Here is a 20320-nt window from a genome sequence, read left to right as displayed (position 1 = left end):
AGCACAATAATTTTTTTAAAATTTTATTAAGACTAAATGAGTAAAAAAAGGTCCTTACTTGCTATTCCAGAACTAATTTAAGAGTTTTTTTTTAATGCAAATTGCTCTTCTTCCATCCATCCAAGGGTACAAAGCCAATTTTATTTAAAAGAATTTATTCTTTAAGAAATGGGAATTAATCCAATGCCGCTAGAATATCTTACTGACAAGTTTATTTAGTAATGATTGTGAATTGCTGCAGTACCGTCCACATAGAGGAAATTATGATCATCCAGATCATTTTTGAGCCCTCATACACTCTAATTATAATTTTTTCTTATTCTAGATTACAAACTTTTATTCCGGGTAATATCCGAACATTATAATAATCTCATTCTATAATATACGTATTATTTATTAAAATTATATTTATATATTATAAACTAATTTAATTCTAACTTACTGCCAAGTTTATTTAATAATGTTTCTGAGCTGCAACAATGCGTCCACACAGAGAGAATCATGATCATTCAGATCATTTTGTATTATTATCCTCTTAAAATTCAGATCATAAAGTTAGGCAGGATTATAAATAGCATTTAGTTGCTTGCCCGAGCAACGGTCAAATGACCTTAAACGAATGGCATGTTGGGTCAGGTTATGCGCAAGAAAATTGTTGCATTTGCTAGTAAATCCTAGCCTAATCTAAGGATGCTTGCTTACAATCAAGCACTACATGATACATTATCATGTATGGATTTGGTTGTTGATCAAGTTAATAGATGGCTAACTATCACTAAAGAGTCGCGATCTCCTTCCTTAAAGGAAGCTTGTAGAGCTCTTTGTCAAGCCAGCCAGAATAACCCGCACTTTGCCAAGCAAAGGGCACAAGCAATGTTCGAGGAAGATTAATTTGGCCAGAGCAAAAAGAGGTAGGGTTGAGTTTGATAAAAATACCGGTACCACCGCAAAGCACGCTGCATGATTAGGCTCTACTAATCAAGGAATTTCATTTCTTCCCCCACGGGGGAGTTTACTTATTAACTCGCTTCAATCTCGACCTACCTCCGCTCATACAACTTGACTCGCTTGGGTCGACTTGGGGTTCACAGGCTGGTACCCTCTTAACATAAATTTCTATTATATTATATAACCTTCCGCGGGTGATATATGAATATCACTATCCGTCCAACCGGGTCGGATATTGGCCAACCCGACCCGGATCAAAACAATCCGACCGTTCTCATCCGTACCCGATCCCGGCTCCGAAGAGAGAGAGGAGGCGGTCTCCTCTCCGCCTTGATCTTTAGCGAGCGGTCCTCTCCGCCCCTTGATCAATCCAAAAGAACAGAAGAAGGCGAACTCAGCCACTTCCGTCTCTCCCTAGGGTTCCGCTTAGATATCCCTTCCCCCTTCCGAGAATTAGAAACACGGTTTTTATTCCATTTATAGTAGCCATTGACGCCGTCGGCGTTGACCCCCATCTCCTCCACCCCGCCGCCGGAGATCGCTGAGGGTGGGACGAAGCAAGATCCCTGGGAGGATGAGAGGAGTTTCGAGGTTCGTCGGGGCTCGCCCGCTCTTCCGATCCCGGGGTGATTCTTCCGGTGGAACAAAGCTCCTCCTTTGTAGGTTCGATCGCAATCCAGTTGCTGGTCGTGTTCTTGGAGCTGCTGGAACCAGGTATCTTGGGGAAGATCGAGCTCCAAGCGGTCTTCGAGTGTTGAAGATGCCGAGTCCTCATCTTGGTGGAGAATTTCCGTCCGTTGTCAGAAATGGACCTTCTTTTAGACGTCTCAGTTGTTTTTTAGCTGATTCCTATCCGCCACATGGGGGTAGACCTTCAAGAGACTTGGTACTATTTTTCTTTAATCGGGAGTTGGTTTTCGTTTTCTATCATGATGTTATAATGTATGTTTTGGAGAACCAGGCGGTATCTTAATGGCATTAAAATTGTTAGTTCACTGGAAAGTTTTGCTGCATTATATTATCATTTGAACCTTCTGTTACCTAATTGTTGATTGTTCAAATCTTACTTTTCGTTTATCAGTAGAAATTGAAGTATTTGAGGATGGTCTGCCAAGTTGCGCTAGTTCTTGGATTTACTTTTCTATGTTGTTCGTCTATTTGTATTAGGATTTTAATTGATTTTTCCTCTGCTGGTTTAACTTGTGTCAACAGGGATACCTACTAAAGGGACATGCCTTGTACTCGACATCTGCTAATGAGATGTCCGTGGGAAAACCAGGAGGTGGATCTAATGACAAGACAAAGAATGAAATGGTCAAAAAGGATGCTGACGACCAGATAGCAGATTCAAAGATTCTTAGTAACCTGACAAAGTACTTGTGGTTGAATGATAACTTTGAGTTCCGTATGAGGGTTTTGTTGTCACTCGGACTTCTGGTTGGTGCAAAGGTATGATTCAGATGTTTTTAGCTTCTAGTATCATACTTAAATTTGTAACGGATGGCTTGAGATGCAAGTTTGATTAGCTGATACTACGTTCAAGGTTTCATGGACTTCTACATCTCTTGCTTCTCATATCTCATTTGTCTTAATTAATCAGAAATATCACAAGTACCACGGCATACCGGGCAGTAGCAAGGATAACTATAACTGAAATTCCTAGAGATGAACCAAGAAATTCGTAGCTCTATCGTTAAGGAAAGTGCAGTACTATTCTTAAAGAAATCCTTGACATAGACTCTTATCATATTGATCAAACCCATTTCGTACTCAAAGTACTTACACCAGAAATCATGGTGTTGTAAATTTGTAATGATTTTGGATAGTCTTCGGGCTCAACATCAATTTGTCAATCATTTATTGTGAATAAATATCTAAGAAGCTTCCCACAAATAATTTTGTTGCCACTGTGTTTGTCCAGTTATACCAAGGGGTCATTTGAATGCCCAACATAGGCTTCTGTCCTTAGGTTGGCACGTTCAAACGCCTCCAAAGACCGTTTGAATGCCGGAACGCTGAAACTTAATCCTTGTATCATGCTCTTTACATCAATCTAGCAACACAACTAATATAAGGTTTTATTCACTTAATTGCCTAAATAATGTTATATGATCTACTCTTGATTGATTAAATTACATGCCAATCTTCATGAAGAGTTGTCCTACTTTGTCTGACCTTCTCATCTTTAACTAATACTAGGTCATAAATGTTCAAGTGCCTTTCCTGTTCAAGCTTGCTGTGGATTGGCTTTCAGCAGTCACTGGTTCTAATGGTGCATTGGCAGCATTTACAGAAGCTAATTCCACTATTTTGGCTTTTTTTGTGAGCCCAGTTGCTGTTTTGATTGGATATGGAATTGCACGATCTGGGGCATCAGCCTGTACTGGTATGTCTTCAATGTTTTTAGAGTTTAATTTTCTTTTGATGATTTTTTTATTTATCTGAAATTTCTATTGGTGTTCATTTATATGGCTTGGATGTTGCTGACATAGTGACATCTATTTTGTCTTTCTGAGATTTCTGATAATTCACTTTGTCTAATTACGTTTGTGTGATACTCTTTCATCAGAATTGCGAAATGCTGTATTTTCCAAAGTAGCACTTAGAGCCATTCGTTCTGTTTCTAGGAAGGTAAATATTGACTTCTTCCTTTTCGTCTTAATTTAATCCCTGTGATATGGTTTGTACTTTAAGTGTTCTGTTCTTCCGGCATATGATTCTGAAGTGATAGAAGATAGACAATATTTGCAGTAGGGACTATTTAATTAGCTAGGTTCCTTTGTCAGGCAATTAAGTAGATGGCAGAAATCTATTCTAAATTTTTTTCACAAGTGGATATCCTAGTTGTGCCTTGCATTTTTTATCACAGAAAACAACAGAATCACCTATTGTACTAATCTACTGACTTTCTGGTCTTTTTGTGCTTACTTCTATGTTTTAAATCTGATATGATAAGTGGATGCAAATAATTGGTTGGAAACTAAAGTAACAATCAGATGCAGGCATTTCACTTGCTATGTGCCTATATTCTTACTTCCATGCGTGCCTCTTTTGCCTAGTGTATTCTTGTTAGAGTTGTGAAATATTTAGCAGCTTTGTGGTATATCAAGCTAAATTGGTATCATTGCTCTGAGGATATAATTTATTATCATATATCTTCATGAGTGTAAGAGTAGTTAGAAGAGTGAGTTAAAATTTCATGCCATCTAGATAATCTGGCATAGTAAATGGGATTTACAGAGGAATTACTTGTAGAGTGCATTCCTGCAATAACTTAGGAAATAAGAATACAATGATCATTTAGAAGATAGATAGTTAAAAGTGTACTCTATTGATGATTTTGGAGAGAGAGTTGCTGTTGTAGCTTAAACATGTAAAGTTCATAAGGAAAGTTTACTTAGAAGGAAATGAATAGAAGTTTGTCTGTGCCTGCATGAGTGTGTCTTCTAGCATTATACTATATACCAAAATTTCTGCACTAGGATAATAAGTTTAACCATCTGCAGTTTGATACTTTGATATTTTTTTTTATTAAACATTGAGAAATCTGGTCTAAACTCGATTTGTTTACTTACCTGTCCTTTTTTCCTCTATGCAGAATTTTTCTCTATTATATTCGATTTGTAGCTTTATTTCATTGTACTTTGCATCTTATGATCTCATAAGTTGCGATGATTGCAAAATGATCTTCATTGTAAATTATAGTGTGTCAAGGATTTCTATGCCATTGGCACATGGTTTGCCGGCCGATGGTCGATACGAGAAGTGCTGTGTCGATGCACCGTGATGATGCATTGTGCTCATAGCAAGGAAGAAAATTAGAATAGAGATGGAGTAGAGAGAGATGTAGAGGGAGAGATAGAGGACCTACCACCTTTGGATCATCATTGACTCTTAGCTCTTCCGTGGAGCCATGTTCCTGCCGTGCCCTAGCTGATGTAGGTTATATGAATAAGAGGAGGTAGAGCAGATCGTGAAAGTTAAAAGATTCGCTTAATGAATCTAATTTAAACTAAATGGGTATCTGCTCATTTCAAGTCAGATCTATTAAAAGGGAAGTTGAGGAGACAGTATGGTCATTTTTCTCACACATTTTGATCATGTTCTTCACTCCTCCACCCTTTGTCATTGCCACAATTGCCCTCCGCCGTCATTTTATTGTCTCTTCCACTCTTTCTCTACCCTGAAGCACCATTGGAGGTGGAAGAGGGTGGGCCATTGACACACCCATGCCACGTGCTGATACAATGTTGGCACACCCCGTGTTGGCCGATACAACATTCCATGAGGGTTGTTTTCAGGGGCTTTTAGGTTTTTTATGTATACCTTGGATGATAAGTGCTCTTTGGCATACTCTACTTAACTCTCTCTCATAATTATTATCAAAAGTAGGCTCCTGTATTTTCTTTCTTTTGAATTGCTTGAGTTTTCTTGCAGGTGTTCTCTCATTTGCATGACCTTGATCTTCGGTATCATTTGAGGTAATAATAGGCAAGAAATTAAATTTAGGAACACTCTTAGATTTGCTGAAATTGTTGTGCTGCCTGTTTAGTCTCGATGGTAGGTAAACATATGCTTTGATTTCATGCATACACTTATTTCTATTAACTGATAAAAAATAGTTCTCTTACTATGATTTTCTGTTTATAAGTTGGTGCTAATAGTGGCTAGCATGCTTTAAGTAGGAAGATATTGCTATTGATTAGGACCATTAAGCAACAGAATCCATTTTAGCATGGTTCTAAATTTCGGTCAATCTCGAGTGGGATCAGCCAAAACCCGTCCAGTAGGTATTGGCCGGATTGGCCGATCCCGCCTGATATGGGTTCTCCCTCTCTTTTCTTTCACTCCATCTCTCCTCTCTTTATTTTTTTTTCATTTCTTCTCTCACAGGTGCCCCGTTTCTCTCATTTCTCTCTACTCTCTTTCTCTGGTGTCTCCCTCTCTTTTCTTCTTCTTCTTTTCTTTCTTTTCTCCAATGTCTATGAAAAAAAATTACCTTGCGATAGTAAGAGAGAGGGAGGAAGAGAAGAAATAAAAAATAAAATTTGCCTTGTGGTAATAAGAGAGAGAGAAGGTAGAGAGAAGAAAGGAGAGAAGAAAGGAGAGAAAATTAGAAAAAAATAAATTTGCCTTGGCAATAATAGAGAAAAGGAGGAAAAGAGAGAAGGGGAAAGAGAAGGAAGAGCTAATTTGGTATTCATCAAAGTTTTGTATAAGTTAATGTAATTTTTAATTTTTATACTTCATATATAAATAATTATTATTTTCTTATCATTTTCTAATTGTTTTAAAAAAATTCTGTTTTTTTAAATAATATTTAGAATTTATATGTTAAAAAATAGTCTGATCCAATACCGGCGGTCGATACAACCGATACGACTGATATGGTTAATACATATCATTTTTTTGGATGGCTAATCCTGATCTCAATACCGAGTTTTGGAACCTTACATTTTAGGCAGCATTTGGTTGCAAGGAGTTGGACCCCTACGTACTAATCTTTTTATATACTTTTAAATTATGATTTGTAGAAACAATATATACTTGTTAATAGTAGAAAGGATTTGGTGAATTTTTTTGATGCTCTTTTGAAATCAAAAGCTGTTTCATGCTAAATCTTTTTGTTTTTCTTACATGATTTTTATTTCCAGCCGACAGACTGGTGCTTTGAATCGCATAATTGATCGAGGTAGCCGTGCAATAAATTTCATTCTTTCACAAATGATATTCAATGTTGTACCAACAATACTAGAGGTATGAACAAGTGCTATATGATTGTTTTGTATCATAGACCAAGAGATTATCTTTTTCTTCTGTTCTTTTTTTTCTTGCTTGAATATTTGAACTCTTGATTACCTTGAGGACTAATTCTCATTTCCTATAATTTTGCTTATTCAATTTACTATTGCATCACCTTACATTTTCCACTGGCTTTCTCTTCCTTCCTAGATAGCTATGGTGTCTGGTATTCTTGCTTACAACTATGGTGCTACTTTTGCTTGGATCACTTCACTTTCAGTTGCGGCATATGTTGCTTTTACTTTGATCGTGACACAGGTATCATCTCTCAACATACTGACTAATCCAAAATGCCATTTCAAGATCCTGTTGGTTTCCTTTATTTTAGATGTTCCTTCTTTGCTTGCATTTGTAGATTTATGCTATGGTTTGCTAATTGTTTTCCATTTTTTTTGCTTCTGCTAGAAATTAGATCTTCTGTTATGTCTTTCTCTAATCTTCTTTTCTTCATGATAGTGGCGGACTAGATTCAGGGCAGCCATGAATAAAGCTGATAATGATGCGAGTACAAGAGCAATTGACTCACTATTGAATTATGAGGTTATCTTATAGTTGTCTTTTGCTCATGTATTATGGTCTTTCTTTTCATTCTTCTGCTCTGGTAGTTTCTTGTAGTTTCTTATAGCCTTTTCCTTTTTGGGTGCTCTCAGACTGTCAAGTACTTTAACAATGAAGCGTTTGAAGCTGAAAAGTATGACAAGTATTTGAAGAGTGAGTATATATTTCAGATCTGTCATATCATTATTCAAATAGGATGTGTCTCTTCTATAGCTTTCTGCAATAGTTTGCTATGCAATTAGTTCTTGTATCAGGCTAGTAAGGTATGCAAATACTACTAGTTAACTAATGAAACTAGGATTCCCGGGAAGAAATTTAGGAAAGGGTTAGCTGTCAAGTTCCTTTTATTCCCCCCCCAGAACATATTGATAGGTTCCAAAACCAATTTCAGATGCTAAATTATTTAGAGACTATCAGAAACCCATGTTTGGTTCTATAATTTAGTTGTTTAAAATCTTATTCATGGTGTGGTGCTTTCACAGAAAGGTTACAGTTATCTAGTTTTCAGATTGTTTGGAAGTAAGATGACAAATTGCTTTTTCAGAAATAGTGCACTGTCAAAGTGTCTAGGAGGCTGCCACCTCAAGCATCTTTCTTAAAAAAGAAGGATTGTTGACAGAATGCGAGAACTGGATTTTACTGACATCAGGAATTAGTGATCCCATGTTGATCTAGTGTGTATGATCAACAGATGTGTTGGTTTATTTTACTAGACACAAAAGTTTGTATTTCCTTCAGTTGTGACAAACATATGTTATTAGCTTGTAATGAATTTGACTATTTGAGTGCACCAAAAGAAGCTCTTTTCTCTTGCAAGTTGCAACCATGCCAGCATTATCAGGTTAAAGCTGCATTATCCAACTATTTTTCTTGTGTTAGATGAGATTTGTAAAATTAGGTCCTTGTTGCTCAATACCTTCAGCTGTCTATTTTTTTACAATATCAAGTATAACTTTTAAGTTGCTACAGGAGCTCATTTATGGATGTGTTTTCAGGGTATGAGGATGCTGCACTGAAAACTCAAAGTAGCCTTGCATTTTTGAACTTTGGACAAAATGTGATATTTAGCACTGCTTTATCGACTGCAATGGTTTTATGCTCATTTGGAATTATGAAAGGCGCAATGACAGTTGGTGACTTGGTAAATTCCCTTCTAGCTTGTATAGTTTTAGTTTGGACATCAGTAAATGCACTATAGGCATTAGCTGGCTCATAATATCACGTTATTATTTATTGATTTCGGCACATTTGGTTGTGAGATAAAGGGGTGGGTGTTACGATTCGACCACGTGGGTTAAGTCAAGTTGAGTCGAGTCTATTTATTTTTTAATTATTTTATGATGTAAGCTTTTTAGGTAAGTCTAATTTAGTTATGTGAGTCATTAAAGCAAGTCTAAATAAGTCATAACAGTCTTTAAGGCAAGTCTAGTTAAGGCAAGTCCAAATAAGTCACAACAGCTATTAAGGCAAGTCTAATTAAGTCAAGTAAGTCTTTAAGGCAAGTCCAATTAAATCATATAAGCCTTTAAAGCAAGTCCTAATTCGAGTCAGGTTAGCTTTTAGGGCTAAGTCCGAGTATGACTCATTGTATCCCACCTTTATATATAGAGGGCAAGGCTTCTTTGTTATTCATCTAAGAGTCCAAGTATCCAATCATAGAGAGAAATCTGAGTTTAGCCAGTTATTATTTTCGTCCTTATCTTTTTATATTAGCCAATAGATTGTCTTTATCTTAATAGGAGTAGATTACAACTGTAGATCCTTTACAAGCATCCACCCTAGCCATCTCCTACCTCCAGCAGCCACCCTACTACACAGCCGTCCACCACCACCCTTGGCCGTCCACCACCCTCCGACGACCACCACAACGTCAGAAATTACCGTTCTGCCCTCTCTAACCTATCTCCACTATTTTATTTTTATCTTTTAATCTCGACCTCCGATTTAAGTAAAACTAGAGTCATTAGAACCCTACTCTTGAGGCTACCTCTACTTAAATTTTCATAATCATCCTACGGACGGATCGTTCCAAATCTAGTCTGTAACAATTGGTATCAGAGCCGACGTTCCTCGGACAATGGTGAACACGTGATCCAAAGCTAACCCAGGGGAGATCATAGCCATGGAGGACCAAAAAATCATCTCCATCCCTGATGATGAGCCACCAGCATGGGCGAAGGCATTATTCAAAGAACTTTTGGCTGAATTAAAAGAGAAATCGAAGGAGATCCAAATTGCCCTCAAGGACTCATTTCAGGCCTTGACAGAGGTTCTACTAGTTGCTCTTCACCTCTTGTTACGGACCAGATCTGGAACGATCCGTCCGTAGGATGATTATGAAAATTTAGGTGGAGGTAGCCTCGTGAGTTAGGATTTTAATGGCTCTAGTTTCACTTAAATCGGAGGTCGAATGAAAAAATAAAAATAAAATAGTGGAGATAGGTCAAAGAGGGCAGAATGGTAATTTCCGACGTTGTGGCAGTCGTCGAAGGGTGGTGGACGGCCATGTAGTAGGGTGGCTGCTGGAGGTAGAAGATGGCTAGGGTTTGGATGCTTATAAGGGATCTACTCCTATGAAGATAAAGGTAATCTAACGGCTAATATAAAAAGATAAGGACGAAAATAATAACTGGCTAAACTCAGATTTCTCTCTATGATTGGATACTTGGATTATTTGATTCTTGGATTCTTAGATGAATAACAAAGAAGCCTTGCCCTCTATATATAGAGGTGGGATGCAATGAGACTTAGCCCTAAAGGCTAACCTGACTCGAATTACGACTTGCTTTAAAAGCTTATATGACTTAATTGGACTTGTCTTAAAGACTTACTTGACTTAATTAGACTTGCCTTAATGGCTGTTGTGACTTATTTAGATTTACCTTAACTAGACTTGCCTTAAGGGCTATTATGACTTATTTAGACTTGCTTTAATGACTCACATGACTAAATTAAACTTACCTAAAATGCTTACATTATGAAATAATTAAAAAATAAATAGACTCGACTTGATTAGACTTAACCCACGTGGTCGGATTATAACAGTGGGATAAGAGATAATTATCCCATAAATTGCAACCAAACAGAGGATAACATGATTGGGATAATCCTCCTAACTGAAAGGATGAATTGTTTGATAAGGCAACTACTAAAAATGAAGGTAGAAAGAGAAAGAAAGTATTGGAAGAAGGATCTATACTATAGAAACACATATTCCGTGCAGAATATTTATGTAAGAATGAACCTTTGATGAGCTAAACTCCTGGATCTCCCAAGTGGTCTGATTAAGCTAGATATGAGGAAAAGAAAGCAAAGAGGCAAACTCTACTCAGAAGAGGGCGCATTAAAGAAAAGGAGATCCTGTCAACTTATCCTTCAAAGGTCTACATGGAAGGCCCAAAAGTCCTAGGTCATGATTTATTGCTTTGTAGAAATGGTATCTCTATATGCTAGACCCTTTGGCCTTCCAAATCAAGAGTGAGAGTGGACCTTTAAATTAAGGTAGCTTTAGCTGATATGAGATCTGATGAAATGATAAGGTTCTCTAATATATATGCCGTTTTCTCCCTCACTTGACTTATAATTGTTTAATTGATTCTAAGATCAGTCTTATCATGTAATTTGCCTACATGGAAACCCTTACCATGGGCTTTATCCTTCTAAGAGCTGATTACAAAGGATTTAAGTAGGCATATTCTGGATAGGTTCCGTCAATTTCTTATGCTCTTGTATTAATCATCAATTCATCATAGGTAAGTAAATGATAAGATAGCTACTAGCTAATGAAAGAATGATGGTTTGATAGTTCTTCTCTAGTTAGAAGGAAATAGATGAAGATATGTTGTATATTTCAAAGAGATAATTCTGAGAAAGACAGAGGGGGGCATACACGTAAAGTATTTCAGTTTCATATAAGTAAAACTGAAATTGTGAGTGACATGTAGATGAAATGCCCCTACTGGTTGTTTGTAAATAATTTTCTAAAACAATTTGTTATTGATAAACTTTATGGTTGGCTTGATAGTATCGTTAAGAGGTATATATTTTGGAATACGGAGACCTTGAACCCTTGCTTCCACTATTGTGTTCATTTGTTTTCTGAAGGTCCTTTGAATCCAGGACTCTCTCTTTTTACCTCTTCTAGTCATGTTCATAGAATGGTCATCATCAAGAATCGTTCTTGCATGGCTGAATATGATCTTAACCAGGTAGTAGTGCATTTCACTTCATGCTTAGTTGTTACAGACTTACAGTATGGTTAAATTTGGGGTCAATTGCATGGAGTATGTTCTTGGTTTTTGCTTCTTCAGAAAGTGATAGTATAATTTATTAAATTTAACATAATCCTTGCCAATTTATCTTATGTTGGAAAATTCTTTATTTCTGCCCAGGTTATGGTTAATGGGCTCCTCTTCCAGCTTTCTGTTCCTCTCAATTTCCTTGGAAGTGTATATCGTGATACAAGGCAGAGCCTGATTGATATGAAGTCCATGTTTCAGTTGCTTGAGGTATCACTTTTATTGTTAATACCTATAGGTGTTTTGGTGTTTGTTTAGGTCAGTTTTTAGCTTGCTATTTTTGTATAGTTGGAAATTGGAAATTTTTAATAAATGTGGTGCCTTCCTTTGCTTTTAGTGTGGGCAAAAGATGCTACAGTAGACACAAAACTATGATGTCCATGCTGTTGGGAAATTTCTTATCACGCCAATCATTTGCATCAATTTACATTTACTTTCTATGAATTGAGATAGCACATAATTCTTCTGTGAACTATATAACAAAATGATGAGTCTTGTTTGATACAATATAAAATCTAGCACCTGCTGCATCATATTATATGTGAGTTCTAAGGTAGTGAACACAAACCCATCATGGTCTGACACAAAACTATGATTTTTCACGTTATTAGAAAGTTATATTTTTCTTATCATGCCGATCATTTGCATATATTTAGATTTAATTCCTAATTAATCGAGATAGTCTGCTCCTGTGAACTATACATTATCTTGAACTGTAGTCATAATTGATCGTTCAACATTCTAAAAGCTTTCACTCGCTGCATCATATGATATCTTTGTAATTTGGTTACTCTGGTAATCAACACAAACCTATTATGTGCTTTCTGAGTAGTGGTGCATCACATGATGTTTGTTATGTTCAGTATCGTCTCCAGAAGGACTGCATCCTTACATCTAGTCTTTTTTCATTATGATCTTTACAGGAGAGACCTGATATTAAGGATGAGCCTCATGCACATCCTTTACATTTAAAGGGAGGATGCATCAAATTTAATGAAGTGCACTTTGGGTAATTACTGTTCTTTCTTGTCAGCTAACTTTTACTCTATATTGAGATTTCCAATATTCATTGCCTCCATCTAGGTGGGTGCTGGATTTAGTTCTTGTTTGCTATTTCTTCCCATCTTTGTCTCCAGCATGATATGTAAATAACATAAGCAGAATTTAGCCTACAAGCCTCATTCCAACTATCTGTCTGTGATACCGAGTATCTCATAGTGTTATTAAGGAGGCAAGCTCTTATTTTTCTTAAGTTCAACATCTCAGTCTTGCAAAAGTTGACACCAATGTCATCCTGTTGGACACGCTTCCTTTTTAGGAAGATGTACTCAGATCTTACTCCATTAACTTGGCATCTGTTCTATGATGCTTATTAACCCTAATTAGGTAAGGTAGTTCTCCACCACTTACCTTCAGATTCTGCAGTTGGACCATTTCTTTGTGGCTTATTTTCATGTTAATTACAGTAATTTTTTTCATTTGAGAAAGCATTCTTCAGACTTCAATTCACCACCTTGTTGGTTGCCTTGTCAGTCTCTTTCCTCTAATTTTTGCCTTTTTACTTGTAAATGGTGTATTTAACAAAAGTCATTTGTTCCTTTTGTATTCCAGATACCTAGCTGAACGGAAGATTCTTGATGGAGTATCTTTTACTGTACCAGCAGGAAGAACTGTGGCCATTGTTGGGACCAGTGGTAGCGGTAAGCCCTAACTGCTTCCCGTTTGAGCCAATATGCAGGAAAAATACTTTGTGCAAAAATGGTTATATAAGATTTTGTTTTGGACCAAAATTTGTTTGCCTTATCCAATGTTTATGTGCAGGGAAGTCAACCATACTCAGATTGCTTTTCAGATTCTTCGACACTGATTCTGGAAAAGTAAGAAATGATTTTCTATTCTGCTTTCGTAGCAAGAGCATTATCAGTTATTCTTACTGTGTGCCTATGATGAGTCATTATTTCCTTTTGACATGCAAACATCTGATCTATGTTAGTGAAAAGCACATGGGGGGTATATAATGGCCAAGAGGATCATGGTGTGCAGTTCATGATGGGCACCACTGCAAGCACTATGAACCCAAGGCGAACCTCATACAATATTACTAGTATGTTTTCCTTAGTTGTCTATACTGTATACAACTCAATAAAAGAAACATATATAAAAAGAGAGAGAGGTAGAGCATAAGACAAGAAATTAAATCTGGGAAGAAGGGAATAAGGTGTAGTAGAACTGTAGCAGACAGAATTAAGAAAGTGGTTGTAGAAGAACAAATAGTAAAACAAATTTTTGGTAATGAATCTATTAAAGGTCGTGACTGCTGTAAATTGGGAAACATGGGTGTAATGCCAGTGTACACAATTGATTGTTAGTGACTGCTTATTATCAATTTATTATTGACCTCTTCTCACTCATTCATACTCTCTTTCCTACCTTTCTATCAGCGAATAGGTAATAATTTTATCTGGTAATCTGAGCTTTACTAAGCTTTCAATATGCATCAATGGCTACCAATTAGTTAAAATCCATCCCTCAGCTGTGTAAGCTCCATGAAACCAACAGCTATAATAGTCTGTCAAGACCCATGGCATGGTGGTAGCTAGATTCCACCACGGGAAGATCACCCACAAACTGCTTTTTTGAAACTTAAGTTCTATATATATAAATATGAAACCATTGCGTAATGTCAGCATTCCATTGACTGTAGCTCAAGTATCATCCTATTGTTCTTATTACATACTTAAATTATTTGACTAGTGAGTGGTTACTTGACTTGCTTCTTTGCTTGTTGGATCTTCTGAAGTAGATGCGCAAAAGATCATTTAGGCAAGAAAGTTCTTATGACATCATGTGCTTAGGCATAGTTTCCATTAGTCTATTCTCTTAATAGGATGTGAAATATTTATTTTATCTTTAATTGTTTATGACTCTATGTTATCATAGCAGACTATGTTTCATCTTGCTGCCATACCTTTTTTAGATCCTAGTTCTATTAAAGTATTTAAATGCTAATGTGAAGGTTTAACTCCATCACCAATATCATTCAAGAGTTCAATTTCAGTGGTCCATATCATATGAATTTAGGCATAACTTGCTTATTTGCTTTGCCTTCAAATCTAACCATTTTGTCGCCTGCAGATAGAAATAGATGGCCAAGATATACGGGAAGTAACCTTGGAAAGTCTTCGTCAGAGTATTGGTGTTGTGCCACAGGATACAGTGAGTCTCCAATAGTCCTAGTATCTGTTACTTTCATTTTTCTTCTTGCACCGTCTTAGATGCTGTAGTAATTTGATTTTTTTATTTCCCTAATCTGTTACGCTTTATTGTGGTTTTAACATTGACAATTTTTGTAGCTCTACTATTCGTGCATCCATAAGGTGCAAGCAACTAAGATGGTCACAAACTTTTAGAAAAGCATTATGAAAAGTTGCAATGTCATGAACTTGTCTGGATGGATGACATTGGGAAGCTTCATGATCTTCTCTCAAGAAGCTTTACAAGCTCTATAGTTTGAATAGTAATGGATACCTTAAACTTTTTGCAGATCTTAGGGACAGCTATGAAGTAAGCTTAATTGGAGTAAAATAGACAATGTATTCTTAGGTTGGTAACTTCGTACAAGGGGGGCCCTTCTCCAATAATCTGTCTTCATTGAAGAGGTGCACATTTTCTAAAGGAAACCATAAATTTTGCAGGACAAAAGCTATGAATAGCGAATAGGATATCAATTTACAGCTGGTGGCTTAAGATTACTGTTGGGAAAAAAGTTGGCTTAGAATATCCCATCTTTCTTGGTTACACTTTTTGTCAATTTTGGAATGAAGATTTTGTTTTGCATTGAGTGCTCATAAAATTATGTTCTCTTCTTTGAGTTGGATCCCCTCAGCCCTGTTAATCTAGAAGAGGGAGAAACATATTCTTGTTTCTTCATATTGTTTGAGCCTCCGAGGGATGTTTCTTACCCAATAATATAACTCTATGGCCCTAGTCACCTGATAATGAGGAGGTGGCTCTAGTGAAATTTTGAAGTCTAGATTGGATGGTAGAGTCAAGGATTACCATGGATGGTTTGTCAGCACATGGCACAGGTGGTACCATGGAGCCCCAAACTGAAGTTTTAGGGTTTCTTGCTAGCTTTGATGCATTTATTACTTTCCTGTCTTTACTTGATAGCAGTTAAGTCTTTTCAGGTTTTCTTATCCAAGCCTAGCTCGCTTGAGCTCAGCTCGAATTAGCTCGATACATTTGTAATACTATATTGTATATATTTAGTTCAATAAAATATTCTACCTTCTCTCTAGCCTATCTTGGTAAGACAATTTTTTCTATGTAGGATGTCAATGGTTCAAAACCCATGCCATTACATTTTTAAGTGGCTCTGTTTTTATATTATGCTTTTGCATTTACTTTCCTTCGGTCCCATATTGAAAAGCTAAACACTGAGAGTAGTCTTTATTGTTGGGCATTTCCCAAAGTTATTGAAATTTGTTAATTAATTTGGTTATCTTCCAAATGTGATTTTGGAAATGAGATGTATTTGAGCCGATTTGAGCCAGCTCGGTATTGGGTGAGCTGAGCTCGGGCCCATATTAACTGGTTCCTGTCAAGGTAGCTCGAATTAGAGTTTTTTCGAATTTGGAGCCGAGTCGAGCTTGAGCTAGAATTTTTCCAATATCGAGCCGAGCCGAGCTAAGCTTATCTAGCTTGAGCTTGACTCATTTGCACCCCTATGTAGAGTGTGAAGTGGCACTTAGTTGCATCTTTGATATTCTTTTGTCCTAGCTTATATTGTTCTGGAGCAATTAGTTATGCAGCATTTGAAGTTTGTATATGTAGTTATTAGCAATGTATGCGACTTTTGGCATAATTAACAATAAGTTGCATGCTTAATATCTTCAGGTGCTTTTCAATGACACAGTTTTCCACAATATACATTATGGCCGGTTATCAGCAACAGAGGAGGAGGTCATTATTGTTTTTAGCAATTATCTTTTCAAACTATAGCCAAGCTTTAATGACTCATTAGTATTCTCTTAGTAGGTCTTTGATGCTGCTCGGCGTGCAGCAATTCATGATACAATCATGAACTTTCCAGAAAAGTATTCAACTATTGTTGGAGAGCGAGGGCTAAAGGTGAGAAATAATTATTGATGCCTGATCACTGAATCAAGTTAGCTCACAATCCTAAGTATTAATTGATTAAACATGATTTCACCAGCATAATTGCTATCATCAATAGAGACATATATGAGAGAAAACAGATAAGGATAAGCATGTATATGCTAGTTAAATATTTGGAACATGAACCTTCAGAATGGTCCGAATATAAAATCATTATATCGAAGGCTAACTTAGCAGTTAGCACTGCACGTTTTATTTGGATTCAGTTATTTCTGATACTTTCAAGTGTTGTATTATGCATAGTGATATCTGCCCTTTAAAATGGTTTACCAGATATAGTACTAAATTTTATGTATCTGATATGAAGATGATCTTATATTGCCAGTTAAGCGGTGGGGAGAAGCAGCGTGTATCACTTGCTCGTGCATTTTTAAAAGCACCTACAATTCTGTAAGTGTTATCCGGTTTAAATTGTGCAATAATATTGTCCCTTTTTCTTTGTAATTAGTAAATGGCTGTTGGTCAACTCCTTTTTAAACCATAGATTTTCTATTACTTCTAGATTTTATACATGTTTGAACAGCTAGGTGCTCAAAACTTGACATTACTTGTAAAGCCCAAATCGAATAGGAGTGGCTCTGACATGCCATTCCAAGTTTCCAATCCCTGGAAGGTGTTTGGTCTGTTGGATCTTCTGAACTTTCTTAGTAGTGGTCTAGAATTATTCTCCTATCCATTAGGAACTCATGGAAAAATAATTTTTTAGTGACTAATTTCGTAAGCACTCTTTGTAGTTGATTTTTCTGCAACTTCAGAGACTATTACCTGATCAATCTTTTTTCAATATCTACAGTTACTCTTGCTGCTAGTTACTATTTACTCTATTGTGAGCGGAAGGATTTACTTTTCTGCTGATTTTAAGTCTATATATTCTTGGATTAAGAAGTTTCATGAAAACATATCATTCCCCCTTTCACTAAGAAATACTTTACGTCTACTATCTAGCAATACTTGAGGAAGCTCCAATTATCTATCATCTGTAAAATACAGTAGAAATTTCAGAATTGCCATTTTCTTAGTAGTGTCAGCCTTTCGCCATTTTCTACTGCCATATCATTCTTCTTTTGTGCTTGAACTGGTCTTTTATTCAACATTTTTCTATCTTTGAGTATAATAACATCAATATATTTGAAAGTGGACTTTAAACTATTGTACTGTGTATTTTGATGATTCAGTTTATGTGATGAAGCTACCAGCGCCCTTGATAGCACAACTGAAGCAGCAATATTGAATGCATTGAAGACTTTAGCAATAAACCGCACATCAATCTTTATTGCACATCGGCTTACAACTGCCATGCAGTGCGATGAGGTATTCAACATTTCCTGAGGATCAAGATGTTAATTCCTTGCTGGATCTTTTTGACTGAAACAAACTTGTATGTTGTTCTTGTTGGTTGATATAATAGTTCAGTTGATACCAAGCGCTTCACCTGGAATCTGTTCTATTTTCATTCCATTCCTCACAATTTCGTTTTCCATTTTGAATTAGGCAAGCTTATACATTAAATATTCTTTGACACATAATTAACAATATGTTCACTATTGGGACATGAACAATCTAATTTATGCTCTTAATTTTCTAGCTCTATTGGAAGCTAACTATTATTTCTTTGTTAAATCCTCATAATGAAGCTCCTTTGTGAGGCAATATCAAAACCTGCTGTCTTTCATGATTGAACAATTTTCCTGCTGAGTCTCCTCGATTAGCATCATCTCGTTAGCACCCTCTCTGCAGTCCAAACAAATTTAGCAACTTTTAGCTCTTCACTCTTTAACCTGTAAGTTTTTTTCATCTGTCTATTCTTTCTGATGATGCACTCTCAATTGTGATTTCCAGATTATAGTTTTGGAGAAGGGAAAGGTAGTCGAACAGGGGCCACATGAGGTTCTCTTGGCAAGGCCAGGAAGATATGCACAACTTTGGGCCCAGCAGAACAACAATGATGCTGTAGATGTCGCCGTTGTAGAGTCCTGAGATTTTGATGCTCTCTTTTTCTCCCTCTTATTGGTTTTTTTTTTCAAATTATCTGCTTAGTCAAAAAAATTAGGATCATCTCATTGAAGGAGAGGAGGTTTCAAAACCATATGACATCCTGTATATTTAGGGGTGATAATTATTTCTCCAGTCATACAAGTGGAGCTTCCACACAGAAAAACAAGTGAAACTAGAAATTTCTTTTGTATGATAACCAGAATAATATGAGCCCAGTGTTCTTTCCTGGCTATGTAATATACCTGAAGCTGCCATAAGTTGTTCGAAGCCCAACAATACTGTGTGAATTTTATTTCAATTTTTTCTTTACTCCGGCCCTGCGCTTGGGATAATATGTAAGGTTGTTGATTTCCCTTGTCCACTTTTTTTAGCAATCTGGAAGGTATCTTGCAACTTTGATAATGTACTTTCAGATGCTACCGAGTAGGATTTCTCGTGTAATGTAATGCATGAGAAGATGGATTTTAGTAGGACCAAAATTATAATACATATGGCTTATGGTTGTTATTATTTTTCTTTTTTCTTTTTTCTTTTATTTTCGGCGAGAAATGATGTTTATTTATTGTGCCATATGTACCTTGTTCTTGGAACCGTTATTATCTTATCTCTCTGCGTTGAAGTCGTCCTATGGTTTTATGATTTCAGTCTTCCTCAAAGATTACAGAGTGGTAGTTCTTGACAGCTTAATTTATTTGGGCTATGCTTGTTAAAGGTAATTTAATTTAAAATTGAGGATTAGCTCAAATTTTATGATCACTTACACCATAGTATCTATCATACCTCAAAATATTCAGGAAATTTATGGTGGACCACCAGAGGAGGGACGTTGCCAATGGGATTGCACACTCTGACCAATTTTACTGTTGTCCTAAAAGAATAGAATTAAAGAAAAATTAGCATTTATCAGACGACGTAAATGGTATTATTTATTGGGATGATGTTATAGTAACTACTGAAGAGGTCTGCAACATTTTCCAAAGGAACAAAAAAAGATTTAGGCTATAACGAAAGGAAATATTAAACTCATAATGAAGTAATTAATTGTTATTTGATAGTCTTACATCCAGATATTGTGAAATATGGTAATCAGTGAACTGTGAGATGTATTTTAACAACTTAATTTGTCATGTACTTTAATTTTATATTCCAAGTTTGCTACTCGTAAATAAGTAGATAATCACCTAGAGTTAATCCGAATACAATTATAGTAATAATTTCATTAAGTTGGATGTTTCAAGTAATCCACCCTAACATTTGATAAAAATGTGATGCTTAACTGCAAAATATATGGTGGAGCCACCTAATTAGACCTTCCTATGATGAACTGTCATTAAATTAAGATTACCAAATTCAAATATATGACAGCATACCTTGAACTTTTATATTAAATTTTAAAGTCCATTAAGATCCTTTACATTATAAGTGCAACTAATTATAAATACTTCCCTTTTGTGGTAAGATTAAAGACATTACATATAATCACTTTATTTAGCTGACACCACCAACCATAATATAAGCTGAAGCATTCCTGTCTCCAT

At 36.2% G+C, this 20320-nt stretch overlaps 1 protein-coding gene across 2 annotated transcripts; it reads left to right on the top strand.

Moving 5' to 3' along the window:
• Positions 1 to 1251: 1251 nt before the first annotated feature.
• Positions 1252 to 19014, top strand: LOC140791318 (ABC transporter B family member 25, mitochondrial). 2 transcript variants are annotated; one of them, XM_073141833.1, is made up of 20 exons: positions 1252 to 1834; positions 2161 to 2397; positions 3148 to 3334; positions 3518 to 3579; positions 5386 to 5429; positions 6603 to 6705; positions 6901 to 7008; positions 7207 to 7290; positions 7401 to 7461; positions 8304 to 8449; positions 11700 to 11816; positions 12530 to 12615; positions 13218 to 13306; positions 13428 to 13483; positions 14742 to 14822; positions 16506 to 16571; positions 16647 to 16739; positions 17113 to 17177; positions 17963 to 18098; positions 18627 to 19014. In XM_073141833.1, exons 1-20 carry the CDS (start codon positions 1523 to 1525, stop codon positions 18762 to 18764), a joined length of 2271 nt encoding a protein of 756 aa, XP_072997934.1. In that variant the 5' UTR covers positions 1252 to 1522; the 3' UTR covers positions 18765 to 19014. The 2 variants fall into 2 exon arrangements, with proteins under 2 accessions (XP_072997934.1, XP_072997935.1); XM_073141834.1 differs by lacking the exons at positions 16506 to 16571; positions 16647 to 16739; positions 17113 to 17177; positions 17963 to 18098; positions 18627 to 19014 and adding an exon at positions 14960 to 15265 and having other exon boundaries at positions 1254 to 1834.
• Positions 19015 to 20320: the final 1306 nt, after the last annotated feature.

Source organism: Typha latifolia, chromosome 6, assembly GCF_019914945.1.
Source record: "Typha latifolia isolate L0001 chromosome 6, TyphaL0001v2, whole genome shotgun sequence".
NCBI lineage: Eukaryota > Viridiplantae > Streptophyta > Magnoliopsida > Poales > Typhaceae > Typha > Typha latifolia.
The sequence above is the reverse complement of the archived record's forward strand: the minus strand, read 5'-3'. Positions and strand labels throughout refer to the sequence as shown.